The sequence below is a fragment of the Calliopsis andreniformis genome, chromosome 4 (assembly GCF_051401765.1).
Source record: "Calliopsis andreniformis isolate RMS-2024a chromosome 4, iyCalAndr_principal, whole genome shotgun sequence".
In the NCBI taxonomy this organism is placed as follows: domain Eukaryota; kingdom Metazoa; phylum Arthropoda; class Insecta; order Hymenoptera; family Andrenidae; genus Calliopsis; species Calliopsis andreniformis.
In genome coordinates, this window is record NC_135065.1 from 6,898,736 (window position 1) to 6,918,354 (window position 19,619).

Sequence of the window (19,619 nt, forward strand, 5' to 3'; positions counted from 1 at the left end):
GATTTTCGTGGAAACGTTTATCACTGAAACATCCCCAGACTTCATCGAATTAATTTTTTAAACAGGCTTCCTAAAAATAAGGATTCTCAAACTGTTCCATAAAATCCATATTTTAATAGCGTTAAGAGTTTTAAGAGGAAGTGCAAAAATTTGTAACAGAAGGAAAAATTGCGCTAACTTTTTCTTCTACGTTAATTACCTAATTATTCATCGGTTTAATGAACAGAGTATAACTTCTCAAATTTTGGCTTGTTTCCTAACACTCTTCAGGGTGTATTTCCTCTCTCTGAGTGGGAAGTAATATATCTAAGAAGTAACAATAAATTTATAAATTTACCCTCCACAAAATATCTTTTCTGAATGATTCATAAAATTTATAAACATCAGGACATAAAACTAGAGAATTTTTATACACAATGAATCCTAAGTAGTCAGATTTCATCGTCCAAAGAATTCAGAAGATTGTCACGTAGTTTTTTTATTCATCCTCATTAACCAAAACAATACTCGTTTGTTCCAGGCTATACAGTTGTCAGCGTGCCCAAAACAATTGAATCTCAGCAACGGCGGCCTGTCAAAAATCCCTGACAGTGCCATAGCATTCCCTGCCATAGAAGAGTTGGTCTTGAGCCAAAACCAGCTTACAGGCACGAACAACAATCTGGCGCTCTTGCACAGGTATGGAACGTCGATTTGAAACATAGATATCGAAATTTTAGTGTTTGATTCTGGAAACTATCAGTAATCCCAAAATTATAAAATTTGTCAATGTAAAACATTGAACAATGTCTTAATCTGCGTGTCAAATTAGATAGTAGTTCACACTTAGGCTAAAGAGCAATTTTATAAATAATATAATACCTATAAGGAATTGTATTGAAGTTACAACGATTGACATCTCTGCAAATACATTTGATTACACTCAGCTGGTACAGTATCAGCATTATAGCATAATATGATAGAATCACTGTAATTCAATTAAAAAAGAAGAATTTGTAGAACCACAAAACAATCTCTCAACTTCTCAGTTTATTAATCTATATAAATTATTTATGGACATTTTTTGCACTAAATATTGAATTAAAAGCTTAATTAGTATAATCACTGTATGTTATCTTATCCCACCAGCTGAGTATTAAATTACCTACTATTATATATTTAGCAATAATTAATTCTAAATGGTAATTTAATATTTAATTATTCGTTAAATAGTTAATATTTGCTATCTATTCAGTTTAAAGTAACGCGAGAAGATAGATTGGGATAATTCGATTACTTATTTAGAGCGGTTACCTCGGTCGGTGTAAATTGCTTAAGGAGGGATTTGTTTTAACGAAGGTTCCCCAAACTTCATATCCTCCACCTGGAGAGCAACGAGCTGAAGAGAATTCCACGGGAATTACTGGAGCTCAGGGGGCTGACCTACCTCAATCTCTCGGACAACAAAATCGAGAAGGTTCCAGGGGACATAAGCCAGCTTATCAAGTATGTAAAGTCAATTTTATCAGATTTCGCTCGTGGCCACACGCCTCGAGAAACACGTTGGGGGGATATCACTGGCATTCTTTCCGCCAGCTAGAATATTTTTCACGACTCGTTCGACGAAATAACTCGGAAATATTTGTGGAACGAGGATTACATGAAAATGATAGCACACTCGATGTGAAGGTCTCTAATGCAACAAACTTCTGCATTATAGAAAATTTGTATTCTTCTCGAATCTTGGACATTAGTTTCCAAATTTGTTCATTTCTGGTGCTTCTTGACATTCCTATGCACATCGTTTAAAATTTGAGAATATAGAAAATAAGTAGTAGACTTTAAAAGAACATTTAAAAAAATAATATCTAAATTTTGTATTTAGTAATTTTCTAGAGTCTAGAGAAATATTTGATAGATACATAATAAGTACCTCATTATGCACTCATGTGGTATTTTTGACTAAAAGAATATTTCTCTACGAACTTTATTTAATTAGAAAAGTATATAATGAAAATTAAGTTTTAGTTTTCACTATTAATTAAATTTCATCCAAGAAGTTAATGTCACTACTTCAAAATACATTTCCAAAAATGCAGCAGTTTACGAACAACTCAAGGTGGTCGAACTCAAATCCAACTTTCGGTGTATGAAAAATTGTTTGATATTAGAAGTAGCTGTTAAAGGAACGAACGTTCCACGAGACAATCAATAACCGCTGAAGGAATATGAAAGGAACAGAGAAACGTATAAGGTTTCCTTGCACACGACTTGACGTGCAATATTATTGGTTGAAACATCGAAGGATATTCCTTGGTCGATCGATCGCGTTCTTTTAAGAAAGTATATATTTTCAGTAGAAGAATCTGTAATCTAAAATGTTTCCGACGTTATTTGTCTGCTTCATGAGGAATTCATTGAATTACCTGTCGGATTGAGCTATCGCATAATGCTAGATTGACCTGTCAGGGAGAAAAATTACTGACAAGTAACTAGATCTGTTAAAGCGATTTTTTGTTACATTTTAAATGCAACAAGAATATTGGTGAAACCTGTCGACATTCATTTTCGACTCGCTGTAGGAAAAAATTGCTCGTCGCTTCTATATCTACAGGCTGATTCAGAAATGCATGTCAATAATTCAGGGAGTGAGCCACTTTCTTTAAGAATCCATAATTTAAAGCTAAGGTACAGAGAATACATGTTCATATGATGTTTTTTAATTATTTGAGTGTCTTAATTCATTCCTGGAAATATTGACATGCATATGTGAATCATCCTGTATATTAAGAATGGCATCACAGATAATAAAAATTGCAATTTTTGTCATATGAGTTGCATGATAAGAGTTTATTGAAAAATGTGCGACAATTGTTCATCACTGGTTTCATTTATATTTGATATATCATTAAGTAAGAAACTTGGAATTTTTTAATCAAATATTACGTGTGTAAATTAATTCAGTGCATTTTCAGCAAAAATTCAAATTTTATTTATGAGCACTATAAATGCATACTAACGAGTTTATATTAAAGAAGTAATAGACTTCAAAGTATCTTTCCCATTCCTTAGATTGAAATTCCTAATTACATTTTTATCATATGAATGATGAAACTATCATACGAAAATATCTTCTCAAAAATTCTAAAATTTCTAAAAGAATCAGCTTCGCATAAACCCTACTCCAATGTAGAAAAACCAATTATTTAACAAAGATTCATTCATTTAACAGTAATTCTTGTCAATAGTGACTCTCCTCTCAAAAATGCCTCATTAATTTGTCAGCAAATTAAAGATTCCCTCGTCGCTACTGAAACAATCGAGAGTTTCTGAACGCAGAGTAGCTCTCTGCTAATGCACAAATCGCAGGTTCAATTTCCAGAGGTAATCGCGGTTTATCCCGTCGCAGATCTGCCGATAAATCAGCAGGACTTCCGGTCCGACGATAATAGAAAGTTATCCGTTAATTAATCGAACGAACCGTCGAGTCAGATATATTATTTGCCGATTTCCTTGCATCCCAACACCCTTGCCTACTCGACGATGTGCTAATTAAGATAAATTGTCTATCCCATGGATAATTGGAGTCGGTGTGTAACAGGAATCGATACCGAGAGTCGAATCGCGTCACACTTGGAATCTCATCAATTCGAATGGTTGCCCATAGAGAAACACAATAATTGTCATTAATATATTCGAACGCTCGTGTAATTACGATTTCTGTGTTCTTTGTTTTGAGTAACAATGGAGTAAGTGACAGAAATATATTTCTGTTTTTTATAATGTAATACAGTATAGAGACACTCGAGGGGAAAAATAGTATTTATATTTTTTAGATACTATTGTTTAAAGATTAGGAGAAAAATTGAAGAGGTGTAGATTTTAATATTGCATAAATATTTGATATGTTTACAAATTTAAGTTGAAAAATTAAAATTTTTCTTTTTTATTTATATATAGAAAATGGGAACACTGAAAAGTTCCCACGAAATTTCCAAAATGTGTTGTTACACTTTCGTTCCTAATTACCATTCAAACACGTCGAGAATCAGATGGAATAGACAGATCCAACCGTTGTTTTTGCCTTGCTGAATTAACAAACCAACAGACAGTGTATATGTAGAACTAATTTCGCAAAGCAGTAGTTCGAGAGTTGATTTAGCTGTACTAGTTGCAGTTGTATTTAGCTTAAAGTTGTACTTAGACATCGAAAGTTTGCTGCTTAGATATGCAAGCCTTTAGCTCGTATGTACGGTTGCAAATTGCCCTTCCTCTAATGACAAGATTGCATTGATTTCCTATAATTGGGGTCGGTACAATCGCCTTTTACACAAGAGTTGTTGAAAGCTATAATCAGAAGGCAAAAATATTACCTCAATGATTGCAAAATAAAACTGATCCAACTTTATCGAATATTTTTCGTTAAAAAGATCAATCAGTATTCGACGTAAATAAGGTCACGAAATTTGTGAAAAAATTTGGCGGAATGAAAGGTGCATAGGAAATGGGAAAAACGGATGAGCTGATTAAGCAAAGGTAATACTAATATAAAAGCATTTCTATTATCCTCATTATGGCGGAGAGAGGTTCCATAGCATCTGTGAGCGAAAGAGCAATTAAAACTAATAGGTGGGCGTAATGAAAGTAATATAAAACTATTTCCATTATACTTATCATGGTGGAAGAAGCGAACAGCAAAGAAGAGAAGAAAAATTAATATAAAGATATTTCTGTTACACTTATCGCGGTAAGAGGATGCCTTTTGCAGTAAAAATTAATTAGAAAATCTGGAGCACGGGGAAAAAGAAAATGTTACATAATTATACATTCTTTTCTTGAGTTAGAACTAGAACATGAAAATGTCAATGTAGGGTATACATTCAGCCACATTCACACGTGTACTGTTAATTTTACGCGTGGGGAACTGGTTTAAAGACTGCCACTGCATATAGAATTAAAACTTGGACAAACTTCAAATAAAATAAATTGTAAATTATTATTTTTCGGTAAAAAGAAGAATCTAGATACATTCATATTGAAGTGTTAAAATATCTAAAGCCACGTTCCCACTTGACCAACGACCACCACAACGTGCATAGCATAAGAGAATCCTACCTTGAAGAAATTCAACTTTCTCAATTCATCATTGATACAGAATCATCCCCACAAATATTAGGTTGACGCAAAAGTTCGTCCCATTTTTAGTACTAGATGATATTGATAAAATGGAACGAACTTTTGCGTCAACCCAATAATATATAGAGTCAAAAATCCTAATACAAATGTACAAAAAAAAAAGAAAAAAACGACCCATTTTTTCATCCAAGACTTCGTTTTCAAGAAAATCAGTCAAGTATACAAATAGTACACGAAAATGGGAAACAAAATAGGAATGAAGAAAGTATCAGAAGTGGTTCACCCTCAGCGTGTACCGAAATTCGCCTCGCTTCAAGATCTCTCTCGACAGTCGAATTAGACACGCAGATCGAGCCAACAGCTCCAGTGATCACGAGAGGGCCGTATAATCAAGACGGAGATTACGTAAAGTTTCTCGAAAACCGCTTTCCACCGACCGGAAATGAGGATAGCAAAGCCCCGCGGCAGGAGGAACTACGGTGTGAGCACGAACCAACCGATACACTAACGCTGCTCACACACGCGTGCATAGTAGCACGGGTCCAACAGGGGGGAAAAAAGCACGTATATAAAGACGAATACACCTGCATCGTGCAAAACCTAAGCCAACTCTCCGCTTACCAGTAGAACGGAGTTGGGCAACACGCCCGACAGAAATCATACATCGGGGGAGCAGTGGCGCAGAAACAACGGAGGAAGAGCCGCGAATTAATGCGAAACTTTCCAATAATTTCTGAGGATTCTTGCCGCGATTAGCGGTTACGTTTGATGTTGGAGTAGGGATTGGCTGCGTTTTCAAATCTGTGGAATTGAAGTGTTGTGGAGGGGGAATGTATTAGGAGATTTTCTAGTTTTTTTGTTTTTTATTTTTTATTATGCATCAGTAGTGAGTTAATCTTTTCGCGAGAGAAGTTATTAGCAGCGGATTAGAAGTAGACGAGAGCTGCGTTCTCTTTTGGAATTGTATTTTGTGGAGGGTGTTTAATGAGGAGTTGGAAGTTTTGAGGGATGATTTTTTGTTGTGTTAAAATAAGATGAATATTAGGATAGACGACACTGCGTTTGGAGCTTCGTTTTTGAGTTATTATTTGCTGAGGAAACTCGTAATGTACGTCTCAAGTGTGTCTGACTCGAGGCTTATTCTACTGATTTTGCTGTGTCTGACCTAACTATTTAGTGCACGTCGACAGTAGAATAAGTCCCGAGAACAGGGAGCTTTGTAGCGATTCATGACACAAAACGAAGAAAAGATAATATAAAAAGATCTCTCGGAATGGAAAATTAAGCATCAGAAAAGAACATTAAAAAAATCATCTAAGTAACTATATTTCTTTGCTGCAATGACCAAAACTTAATATTAATAACTAGATAACATTAACACAGATTTTTGAAAGACCTCTCATTTAATAATACAATTATTATACCTATAAATTTAAATTGCATATGCACTGCATCTAAAGTGCATCTACCATCATCTATTAACAGCCATTTACCAGTCACTAAACCTATTGGTTACCAAATTATCATAATCGAACTACTACTACTTATTAGATTAGTACCAACAAAATATAAGTCCTATCTTCGAAAAAAATGTTACTGATCTAGCTGGTGAGGAAGCATTACCACAATAATAATTTGAAGAAAAAAAGTCAGCGAATATACGTCGTAGTAATTTAAACGCTTGAACGGAAGCTAGAGCCTCCCGAAGAAAATTGAATTTGTTTGAGTTAGGGTACCTGGGACAGAAACTTCGACTCGTAGAAACATATTGAGTTTACCGAGTGGATGAGAATCGAAGAAACGTATGGACACATTGAAAAATAAATGATAGAACGATGGTAATAGGATTACATTGCTGGAAATTGTTAGTAATTGCACGTTAGGAGACGCGTGCGTTCTACCTTCGTTACGTGCACGTGGCATTAATTAAGGATGAAGGTACTGATTCCCTTATCTGACCTTGCGTTTACGACACTTTTTCCTGCCACCTGTAATTTTATCATGTATAATTGTTGCAGACTGCAGTGTAGCAAAAATGGGAAATACTCAATATTCAACTTCAATTTTAAAGTTAACTTTCATTTTGAAGCTAAATAAAATATAAATGAAAATTAAATATGTTACTAAAGAAGTGTTTGAGAAATTATATTACTTAGTGTTGAATTATCTTGTTGGTAAATTTCTTTTCTTGTACAGAAAAAAATCAAAGACCTAGGATAAAATCTTTGTTGCATGAAGCTCCAGTTAACAACTCAAATTCAGTACTGTCACTCAGTATGTAGCGACTAGTAATGATAGAGTGAATTTTGTTTAATATTATTCCCGATAATGATGTTTGACCAAATGACGTTAAAAATATTGGAATTATAATTAGCACAGGTGGATTGGAGTAAACAGCTCGGTAATTAATGTCAATAATTGATGCACCCAATGAACTCTGCGAACGTGCAGTGGAAGTAAACAAAAAGTTTAACATCTGTATTATTCTGCTCATGCTAAATAACTTTGCCAGTAGATGTTGCATGCTTGTCATATAGTGATATTTATTTTTGGGGATTCACTAAGATAGTAATTAGACTGAGAAAGTTTATAGAAATTCGTTGCTCTTTTTTGAGCAACCCTTCCTGTGCTCACTGTCACGAGATAATTTTACCATTTTTAAATAAGAACATTTTTATTACAGTAATGAACAGTGAAGTAAGCTATCGACTTAAAAGCACAGCGTTTTTTCAAAAGTGCACAGACATCTTCCTGCATAAATAAACTTCAGTTCGAAGAGACGCGAAAGTATCAGCTGTCTTCCTCCACTTTCCTCCCACCTCCCAGTGGAGACAAAAGAACCGTTTAAATGATAAAACAGGGTCTCTGACAAACTGCATGCGCAAGCGACACGGAAAAAGAGCTCCCTCGCCCTCATGGATAATTCCATTATTTACAAAAGCAAGAACGATTCTCGTCGTTACTATCAATTAACATTCGTGAGTCCCATCGTCGCTAAGACCAGTCAGAAGGCCAAACAGAGATTAAAAGCGTCTCACGGCCAAAAAATGACTGAAAGGGCCAACCCTTTGCTCCCGCGAAAAGGGATGGAAGAACTGCTTAAAACATTCATCGTGGTCTCTTGGAAGCTACGAGAGGATCTTAAAGAAGAGTCCACGACGATAGTCTCTCGGCGAACTCCAACAACGAGAAACTTCGTGAGGAACGCAATTTAACCCTCCACTCTACGTGATCCATGTATGGAGCTCGAGAAATATCTTGTGGCACGCTTCAGTGACTACATGTGGTACACCAGCAAAAATAAAGTTCTTATTGTTTCTAGGTAAAAAGTTACAGAGTACATGAGAAATAGAGGGCTAGCTTAAGTTTCTAGTTTCACTTTTTTATTTCCTTTTAAATATGTGTCCTTCTTTCAATCGATGTAGTTTATTTATTTAATAGTGTGTGGTGACTTTGATTCTAAAATGTTTAGTACAAAGGGTATTGCAGGATATGCAGGATATTTGAAACAATTTTTGTATTGTTTTTTTATATTTCTTTTATTTTGTTTCATACAGTTTATATTGGTATTGTACGATTTTCTTGAATATTGCTTAGCAGATCCATAACATTATTCAAGCTTAAGTTAAATACACCCATATAAAACTGCAAAAAAATATAGTGTTTGAATGTTTGAAAAGAGCTTTGAATATTTAAAAATTTGAAAGCTTCAAATATTTTCAATTTTAAAAATTCAAAATTGGTACGTTCACAGAATTACAAGTTTGTATTTCAAATATTTAAAAACGTGGAAATTTGAAAATTTGAAATCTTTGAATATTTCAAACTTCAAAGTTCAAAGTTCAAAGATCTCAGAAATACGAAACAGGTATCCTAAATTTAAAATCTGGAGGTTCAACAAACTCGCAACAATTCAATTTTAATTAGAGTTCCTCCACCTTTGTCCGCTACAGATGAACTAACATTCCACCTGGGCTTCCAGACATTCCCTCAAAAATCCAGCGAAATGAAAACGCTACAGTGATTCCAACATCCCCGTCTCCGCAGTCGACTCGACCCAACCTCCGCGCAGTCAGTGAAAGGGTTCAAATCTCCGCGTCACAGAATCTCGTCGCCAAACGTGCTCCAGATTCGAACAATGCCAGGGGGCAGTCAGCGAAACCGTGCGATTACTTCCCGATCAGAAAGTCCGATCAGAAAGAGCGCACATCCCTTGTCGTTCCACTTCCACAGCGACGCATCTAAACTGATCGGGGAAACCGCTGGAGGAGTCTTCGGCTTCCGTAACGTAACTAGGCCGACGTGTATCGCTGAGAACCGTCGGACGTTGGCCAGTTGCTGGCCGCTGATCGCTGGCTCACGATCGGGCCCCGAGGAGGGCCCCTGGTCCCTGGTACGCCGCTACCAGAGGCTAATCTCTCTGTTCTGTTACGTTACAGTGGCCAGTCGAGCGATCCTTGGCCTCCCTCTTTCTTCGGCATAGCACAGACATGCTCTGCCTGCCGATGGACTTCTTAGTCCTACAGAGAACTCGCGCGAAGGTGCACCGAGCTAGCTTTCTTATTCTTGACCCTAGGACACAGGCGTTGTTCCATGTTCTTCTGGCACGGACGTTTGTAAATTTAGAAGTGCCTTTGGATTATAATATCTTTGAGGTAGAGTCTGTTGAAACTGAAGAGAAGGAAGTTATTTATATAGGTTTGCTTTTTATTGTGGTTGTTGAGATTGTTGACTCAGTTTCTTATTGGGGAATTTGGTGCTGAGTATTTTTGTTAGTTTATTGTATTTTTTGTTGATAGTTAAACCTGTTTCTATTCTTTCTTTTAAAAAATTGAAGCTATGTGTATGAATAATGTATCTGAAAAGGTTCTAATTGTGACACGGTATTACAGGTTTTAATTATGTTTAATAATGGAATAATTGGTATACATGAAGGCTCGAGGCTAAGAGTTGTATAAATTCTGAAGATGAGTCCTTGTGTTCTAGGGTTCGGTAGTGACCATACTTAAATGGGGTCTCTTAGTGGGGAATGACAGTAACTCTTCAAACGTGAAGGAACCCTCAAGTTCTAACATGGAGTCTCGTGGATGTGCTTGAGACAAGATTTACTAGTTTGTAGAAAAAATACTAGGACAATAATTTTATTAGTGGAAACACCGAATGAACTGGCTACTTGCTATTATTCATTAATCATACTTGCAAAAAGAACTTGTGAGCAGTTTTACAACACTTGTGAACTGTTTTAAAACACTTGTGAACAGCAGAGAATTGTGTGAGGAGTTTGATAGTTTATTAGTGCTTGGTGGACTCTAAATTCGACGATTCGAAGAGATTCACAGCAGAGATAGATTATGTGCCGAGTGCAACATACGGCAATGAATTATGAATTGTTGAAAATGTGAGGGGAGCTTTCTGAAGACTGGAAGACATATCTCGAATAAGGATCATTTAGATGTACACGAGAGGATGCCCTGCACATTCAGTGACGTTCTCGCGTTTTAAACTGTAGACAGAATGTGAACGATAAAGAATGGTAAATAAGATGAGCAAATGTATATTGTGGAAATAAGTGTGTGCTTGATAAATAAATTAAAGAATTTATGGGGCGAAAGAATAAAGTAAGAAGGTAAACATGATTGAAGGGTTTTTAAGAGTGAGGAAAAAGAAACATACAATTCATTTACAGAGAACATTTATTGCTTTTTATTTGAAACAGTAACCATCTTGTACCATTTTTTCCATAAATTGTTAACATATCGATAACACTTTCACAATAAAATCTAGAACAGATTATAATACTATTACTACTAATAAAATTAAAAACAAGAAGTTGAAATCTTTCGTTAGAACTAATTTTCAAAACATTAACTAACAAAATGAAATAGTGAAACAGTATCTTTCGATCTAGAACAGATACCTGTGCATTTAATCGCCATTCCTTTTTATAATCCCATCGAATCTGCCCCCATTCAACTTTCAACCTTCGATCCTTACGTCGTACGGTGCAATGGTTTCCATTTTACTTTTAAAAACCGAAAGTCTGTCCGATGACACAGATGCTTACCAGCAGGAAGGTTTTCACCATAATTCGAAACTTTCTACTCAAGTGCACATCCTGTGGGCGGCCCCGTCCGTTTAGGTTCACCGATTCGTTTGTCCGCGCAGCGAGGGTGCAACGCGTGCATCGACCACGATGCACCGTGACTGCGATGCCAATTCATCTCGATTTATTTATTTCCATGAAACGGCAATATGAACGCACGATGCAATTTACGATCGACATCGATCAGGGAGGATTCAGAATTTTTATTTAATTCGATACAGTGCCACTGCATTTTGTAGCGAAAAATGATTTCGAGAGAAAAGTAATCACTAATTCGAGTATGAAATTAAAAAGTGCAATTTTTTGTTGCAAGCATAATCAAATTAAATAACGTAAATTTGAATTTCATATACCTTAGATATTATTACTACGAGAAAACGAATTTTGTGTGCAATGAAACCTCATTGAAAAAGTCTTTTAAATATTTAATCAAATTTCAGGTCAATGTATTATTTAATGTAATATTTAAAACTGTTTTTTTACAGCCTCAAAGAACTGATTTTGGATCGTAATGGAATCAAAGATCTGCCACACGAACTCATCGAGTTGAAGAGCCTAAGAAACATTTCCTTGGCTGGAAATTGCCTCGGCAGTCTGCCACCTTTTTTCAACATGCGAGCCCTCGCGTTAACGGTACGTCAATGCATTTCATGAAAAAATTATTGAAACATTTTGCAATTTCAAATTCACACTGTACTGTTATAGTGAACGGTCACAGAGTGATGTAACAGTTTCCAGAACTTGTAGTTCCGTGCTGGTGAATTTGGTCATTAGCTGACTTCAGAAATGCAGAACTCCTATTTTAGAAATCTGATTAATCTTCTTCATAGAAACTCGCTTAAGTTCGACGAATTTTATCGACAGAAATTATCATTTATTTCTTGAACTGTTATAATACATGCATGTCGTGTTATTACATAATTAAGTTAGTCGAATATTATTGTTTTAGAAAGTAGAGATAAGAAGTGTCAGCTATTTCAATTTATAATGATTGATAATTTATCGTGAAGTGTTTGCTATTTCTTAAGTGAGAAACAATTCAAGATTTTTCACAAAAGTGATATGTAATGATATAATACTTGTCAGGGAACAGGTGTTGTTAATTGATTTTCATATCATAAAAAGTACTCATGTCAGTAATCTATCTTATCAATGGCAGAAACCTTGACTTTTGTCGATAACGATACCTGCACGTGATTGCACTTGAATTGATAATTAAATGCTAAACATTCTTTCGTATGATTGCCCTGAAACAAATGCTCATCTTATCTCTCCATAGGCACACATGATTTTCGTACCTTCTGAGGACAGGCTTTCGCTCGAATTTATACATATTTTTTATATCCAGCTTTTCAACCCTAAATTTTAAAAAACTGCAATCTTATTAAAATTAGGTTACATAAAACTTCAAAATACTTTTACTATTCCAATTATTTTTTTTACCTAGCTAAAAAGCGTATAATAATAAATTTTATTTTCATCTTCACTCCTTTTTGCATATTTATTTTTAATATTTGGGATACAACACGCGGCTTGTATATCCTCAACCACCCCCTTTTTTCTCTTTTTCTACCTCTGTCTCCGATCATTAAAAAACTCAAAGAATCCCTTTTTTTCCAAAGCACTTTTTTATTTAAATTATGCTCCCCTAATATTAATGTACCTAGAAAAATTTTGTTTTCATTCAGTATATGACCCAGCTTGCGCCGGGTACACAAAAAATTAGTCTATAGACTCATCAATTGTTCCCCTCCACGGAAATCTTTAGTAAAAGGCGAAAGATTTATGCGTAATTTGAAGGGAAACCAGAGTGATGAGTCAATCTTATGAACACCTCTATATGTCTCTCCAAGCAAACCTCACCTTCGAGAACATGATCATGCTGGGAGCCACCTAGCGGACAAATGATGAATCACTAGGTTCTCAGGGCCGTACATATGCAAACAGAACCCCCGTACATTATTCATAAACGAAGATATATTAATTTTTATCTTAAAATTATTTTAAATTAGTATACACCTCAAAGATATAACATATTTATTAAGAATTCATATTTTTAAAAATTTTCAAAAAATAAAAGCTTTATGAAAATAAATACTTATGTCAGAACGTAACAATGTCTTCATTATTTTTAGGATGTTCTACCGAAAACAGACAACAACAGATCCTACAAAGATGAGAAAACTAATCAGAATAATTTGTATAAAGTTAATCTACGAAACAATCAATTGAAGGGCAACATTATTCTCGGAAATTATGGGGTAAGTATTTATATAATAATAAATATATAATAATCTATGCATTTTCTGAGATAACAATTATTGACCGTTGCTGTTTCCATTTTCTTCTTTAATCAAGAATTTAACGCATCTAGACGTCAGTGAAAATAGCATCGAGAAATTGGATATCAGCGCTCTTCAAGAATTAAGGAGCATTCGTTGCGCGCGAAATGTTTTAACAGAACTGACTGTTTGCGGAAGAAATCTCGTTTCCCTTATTGCTGGAAATAACAGTAAGATTATTTTCTTATTTCTCTGATAAACAAAATATAAATATAATAAACAGACCTGAATGATATGTGTAATTGTATTTTTGCAGAATTAAAGAAGTTAACTATCGAACCTGTGCCAGTTAATCTTGAGCATCTGGATGTCTCTTAGTAAGTAATAAAATAAAAGAATAACCAATGCTAAGAAAAATAATTTGTAGTTAGTATTAATTGAATTCTTAAAACAAGTGAACGAAAATATTTATTGTATCTATAATATGAGTCTTCTTTAGTAGTATAATACTAAGTATAAATTAATTTCAGCAACAATTTAGACGCTCTTCCAGAATGGACACCGGATCTCCCAGTATTGCGCGCCCTTTTCGCCTCTCACAATTCATTAACAGCCCTCCCAGACAGGCTGCTAACGCAACCATCGAGACTGGAAGTTCTTCACCTGCCCCACAATAGGCTGCAAGCCCTTCCACCACCCAGAAAACCGCTCAACATCGTTCACTTAACGCTGCAAGACAATGCACTGACAGCGCTACCGACCAGTTTCTTCGTCAATACCGAAAAGTAGGTGAACCTGTATTTCAACCCTCAGCTTGATGCAGCAAATATACTTATTACATATAGGAACTGCCTCAGAAGTGGCCAAGCTTCAGAAGCATATTCCACTTGTTATAAGCGTTTCTGTTTATTTTAGAATGCAAGTCTTGAATCTCTCCAACAACCGATTGTCAGAGCTTCCACACTTGGCGGAAGGGAGCAAGGGCAGGCACAGTCATAGCTTAGAAAAATTGTATCTTACTGCTAATTGTCTGACAGACACTGCTTTGGACACGCTGGCAAAATTGACGTCCCTGAGAGCTCTTCATATTGCCTACAACACTTTAGATACGCTGCCAGAAAGGTAGAGGTCTTAGCTAGTGAAGATTAAATCAATATTAGGTTTCCTGATACTCAAAAGCTTGCTAAAAATTGAAGGATTCTTAAGAAACTTGATTAGAATTTACAGATTAAATTTAAAACAATTGCAGTTGCATAGCTTCCTGGAAAGACCTGGAGGAGTTAGTACTGTCAGGCAATCGTCTTCAGTATCTGCCAGATAATGTGGCCAACTTGAGGCACTTGCGCGTGTTACGTGTCCACTCCAATCGACTATTGACTTGCCCAACGTTCAATAAAACGACATCGTTGAAGGTAATCTCGTAATACAAAACTGAAGAACAATATTCGGCGACTAATCCCTGAATAAACTCTATGTAGGTGCTGGATTTAGCCCATAATCAATTGGATAGGGTGAATCTGGCTGCTTTAGTGCCACCCCAGTTACAATTTCTGGATATATCATGTAACTCGAGGCTGCATGTGGACCCTAGGCAATTCCAAGTGTACAGATCCCAGCGTCCGATATCATTGGTCGATGTATCGGGTCAAAATAGACCAAGTTTGCCCTCTCACCCTCATCAACAGGAAATGGTATCCGCGGAGAAGGGTTCGGAACATCCCTGGCGGTTGGGATTTTCGGAAACGGCTGGGTCGAGGGAAAGGTGAGCACAGATCATATTCCTCTGCTCATTGAAGACCCACGTTCATTATGATATAACATGGCTTATAAATTACGACTTTCCTACTGAAAATTATTAATTATTTTTCACTATTTAAATTAAATTAGAGGTTAGTAACCTGCTACCCAAGATAGAGTATAAGAAATTGAAAAATAAATTAAGTTTGATAATAAACTGACTTTTCTATAACTATAATTAAGAATATTAATTTTTACATCACTTTGACCATCAACTGCATTTCATTTCCTCAGACTATACATATCCCAAGTCAGAATGCCATCGTTTTGCAACGTAGAAGGCCTATTCGGTATATTCGACGGCGGTTCAAACCAAGAAGCGCCGAGCGCTCTCCAGGAGATGATACCTCGCCTCTTACTGGAAGAAAGAACCGTTCGCGAGACATCAAAAGAGTACCTAAAATACACACTGCTCTCAGCACACCGAGAACTCAAAGAAAAGGGTCAGAAATACGGAATCGACGCTACCCTGGTTCACATCGTCAGAATTCAATCGCAACCAGGATACCCAAAAATGCCCACGAGATATTCATTAAAAGTAGCCTCTTCAGGAGACGCGAAAGCTGTCCTCTGCAGAGCAGCTGGCCCTTTGACCTTAGCCCCGTCGAGAAAGATCGCAGTGAAAAATCAATTGGGTAATGCAGCCATGTTCCCCTTGGTGGTCCCTGACCCGACCTTCGAGGAAGTTGACCTAGAAGACGACGACGAATTCGTGATAATCGGTAATCGAAGGCTGTGGGAGGTGCTGAGCGTTCAGGAGGCTGTCAGAGAAGCTAGAGCAGAGGCCAGTCCTGTCCTGGCCGCCAAACGACTTCAGGATCTGGCGCAGGCTTACGGCGCGGAGGATAATTTGAGTATTATGGTTGTACGGCTGACAGGACCTAATCAAGGAGACTTGGATCAGCTTATGAGAGAACTAAGGCACGCTGTCGGGAAAAACAGAGGTCAAACGGACAATGGGTGTCCTTGTCCTTGTTGCGTGCCACCTGCCGCTCATAAGCCACCGGGACCTTGCTGCTGTCACGCGAACGAGGGCTATTACCTGAATGGTGTGCTCAAGAATATTGTAAATAGGTGAGGAAATCCGAGTAGTATCGCGTGATATCGCGGTCATGTCTATTTTAGTCTATCACTGTTCTTTAAAGTATCTTATTCGCGAGAAAGGTCTAGATGCAATGGAAATTACTGAAAAATTATACTTATAGTATATTTATAAAAATGAATACTGGGAAAATGTTGATGAAAATTAAATATAATTCTTAGGTAGTAAGAGATTATATCTGAAGTTAAATCCATATATTTTTATGCTCTAGAAACATCTTCAACCTACAAAAAAAATGAATATCTTGCTTTTTCTGTTGACTTAACGTTATTGCTTAAGTTTCTAACTTAAATAAAAATGATTTTGACTTACTTACAGAAATGCAGAATCGGAAAATTCTATTTCTTGGATGAACGAATATCTCTTCAAATCGAAGAAGCTATAAAATAATAGTAAAGTGAAATAATAAAATCTCTCTCTATTTTCCAGGACAAATAAACCACACAATGGATCAGGTAGGTATTTCAAGAATCGTCGTCCTGTGCAAGAAAACGAAAGTCCACCATATAAAGACGATAGGAGTTCTCCAAGCGGTCAATCCGATCAAGCCAGCGACAGCACCTTTAAATCGAGACACCCTTCTGGAAGAGTCTGGCCTGGAAGCGCTGCTTCCAGAGCTACGAGCAAAGCTAGGCAAAGCGTTTTGGTACCTGAAAATGGCGCAAGAAAGGTAATCTACTTTTTTAAGATCGATTCATCCTTCAAACAAAAAACAGCAGTATTCTTATGTAATTGACAATGAAATTATTATGTCAGACACGTAATCACTGTTTTCAAAATATATCTTCAAAAGGGATTATCACTGCTTTATTATGGATTATAAATGTTTATGAAACGAAATGATAAATTATCAGAAATGATACAGCAAAGTACACAATTGGTGCAAGTCAGAAAAAGACAGTTAGAGATACTTAAGTTTTATCCTGCTCTGCAAAACACGAAATCTGAGAAGCAATATCACTTGTGATATGTATATAATAGCATATAATACCTTCTGCTTTGATTGTAAACCCTGAGTCTCAGATTCTCCAATCTAATCAATAAACTCGAACCCAAACCTACTTTCAACACCACCTAAATTTGCGGTATTATAAATACTATCACTTCTGCCAAATCTCTATTAATTTCTTTAAACAACTATCTCAATTTCTTCATCAGTTAAATAATAAAAAGATTATTTCAGCAGGTACAAGCCTGCCTGGTTGGGCAAGAAGACACAGTATCAGAGAGATCAGGCGCCCTCAGTGAGGAACAGTTTCGTTGCTGGGAGTACATGTTGGAACAAAACACTCAACTATTGTTCGACAAGGAATTGGATACTTTGACAAGGACTCCATTACGCAGGGGCCAATCAAGATCCACGCCACAATTAGGAAGCAATTTGCCCTTTCTATCTAAGAGATTTGGCAGCGCTAGATCCTTTAATCCCTCCCTTCCTCGCCCCCCTGTCGTGCGATTCGGCAGTGGAAGAAGATTATTGAATGGTGGACCTAATGCTGCTTATTTCGGTAGTTTGCAGAGGTTAATGCCGTACAATCTAGAATACGATTTTGCAGTCATCCAGGAAAGGAATGGACTGGATTCTTTGGAGCAAGATGCGACCAGGATGCAACAGTACTGGGGAGTAGCCACGACGGAATTGTGATTTTGAAAGTGTGATAAGCCTGCTTAAAGTCACGAGTTATCAGTATTAAAGATTAAGCAATAATATCGAGGGAGTAATCGTTTTCTAACAAAAGAGATGAAACAGATATTGTTGTTTCGTGAATGTACATTCTAATCGCATACGTGACTGATAAGGGAAAGCACGTGATTGCTCCACAAATCGTGTTAATAAAGCTACTGTTAAAGAAGAGACAAATATATTTTTTGAGAAGTACAATTGAAGACTTTTTTCTTCGAGTGGAGTTGGGAGTTGAAAGGTATGAAACTCTAAAATTTTGCCAAAAGTTGTATTTTATTCTAGAGGATACAGTGTCCGACAGAATATCTCAGTTCTCGTAAATGTGAAATACTGTTGTTAAATGTATGCTCTAAACCATATTACGATTTCCTGAATATTGTACAAATATAGAAAACGGGAAGCCAAAGTCAGATATTAAATGTAAATATTACTAAAATCTTTTAAAAGGAAGAGAAAAAGGAAAATTTTGAAAGAATGTTAAATGTAAAAGCTAAATATAGCAGAGATAGGTATCTCACAGAAACGAACTGTCTATTCCCTATCCATTATCACATTTATTCGATCAGAAAATTCTTCAAAATATATCAGTACAAATATGACGAATATAGCTTAAAATTAAAGTCATTTCATAGTGGAACATCCGCGTAAATATATAAATATGTTTAAACAGTAATAGTCAGTGATTGCGATAAGGTATCGTAACAAAATTACAAACTAAACATGGTATAAGTCATGTGATTCCATTCAAGCAACAAACAAGTTGATCTGATACTATTATTTATATTGAACACGTAGTTAGATAGATTTGCAAACAATTTCGAAAACAATTCTTATTTTTTTAAATTGATTATTTCAATATATTTGCCAACTATCTTATTCACCAAAATTCATGTATACTAAAAAAACAAGTTCTAATAATATTACATTACATTATTACTTCATACTTATTTAAATTAATTTAAAACTTGTTTAACTACTGGTTTATTTTAAGGATTTTCTTACATTGTGCTATTTCTTCCATTTTATTAACACTATGCATATAAACAATTTTTTTAAACAAATAACAGGGACTTAATTGTACATTTAATTTGTGTACACCAAATTAATTATACCTTTTCTTATAATTCTGCAAAGATACATTTTTAAAACAGGATAAAATCTACATATATCAACCACTGTACCTGAAGCTACCAAATAAACGGTAAACAATGACTGATAATCACGTACGAAAATTATCTAATTAGCATAAACACGCAGGCTTTTTTATCTACGATCGCGATCCATTGACCCGAAACTGTACATCGGCTTATATACTTATGCCATACACATTTTTTAAAGTTCACCGATAAACTGAAAAACACATAGTGCCCAGACATCATCCAATTATCTCTGTTTTCCCGTCATCTAATGTCTTAACAGTGGCCTTGATAAGCATTATCTTATTTGTCGAGCAACGCTAAATCTATTTCGACAATCATGGGGAGCTCCCTTTACCAAATCAAGTGGATGAATTGAAACAGATAAATGCAGAAGAGA

At 35.9% G+C, this 19,619-nt stretch overlaps 1 protein-coding gene and 1 non-coding gene across 2 annotated transcripts in view; one reads left to right on the forward strand and one right to left on the reverse strand.

Annotated features, from left to right (window-relative positions):
* The window catches only part of Phlpp (PH domain leucine-rich repeat protein phosphatase), a 96,286-nt gene extending 77,691 nt beyond the window's left edge, over positions 1-18,595 (forward strand). The window contains exons 5-17 of the mRNA XM_076376793.1: positions 521-678; positions 1,339-1,485; positions 11,704-11,851; positions 13,354-13,479; positions 13,577-13,730; positions 13,817-13,877; positions 14,031-14,285; positions 14,416-14,622; positions 14,750-14,912; positions 14,979-15,262; positions 15,532-16,371; positions 16,829-17,069; positions 17,586-18,595. Coding sequence (XP_076232908.1) covers positions 521-678; positions 1,339-1,485; positions 11,704-11,851; positions 13,354-13,479; positions 13,577-13,730; positions 13,817-13,877; positions 14,031-14,285; positions 14,416-14,622; positions 14,750-14,912; positions 14,979-15,262; positions 15,532-16,371; positions 16,829-17,069; positions 17,586-18,044 — 3,243 coding nt within the window. The 3' untranslated portion in view covers positions 18,045-18,595. The remainder of the gene's footprint in view (positions 1-520; positions 679-1,338; positions 1,486-11,703; positions 11,852-13,353; positions 13,480-13,576; positions 13,731-13,816; positions 13,878-14,030; positions 14,286-14,415; positions 14,623-14,749; positions 14,913-14,978; positions 15,263-15,531; positions 16,372-16,828; positions 17,070-17,585) is intronic.
* Positions 12,912-13,032, reverse strand: LOC143178647 (U5 spliceosomal RNA). The gene has a single exon (XR_013001830.1). It is a non-coding gene; the product is annotated as a U5 spliceosomal RNA (small nuclear RNA).
* Positions 18,596-19,619: the final 1,024 nt, after the last annotated feature.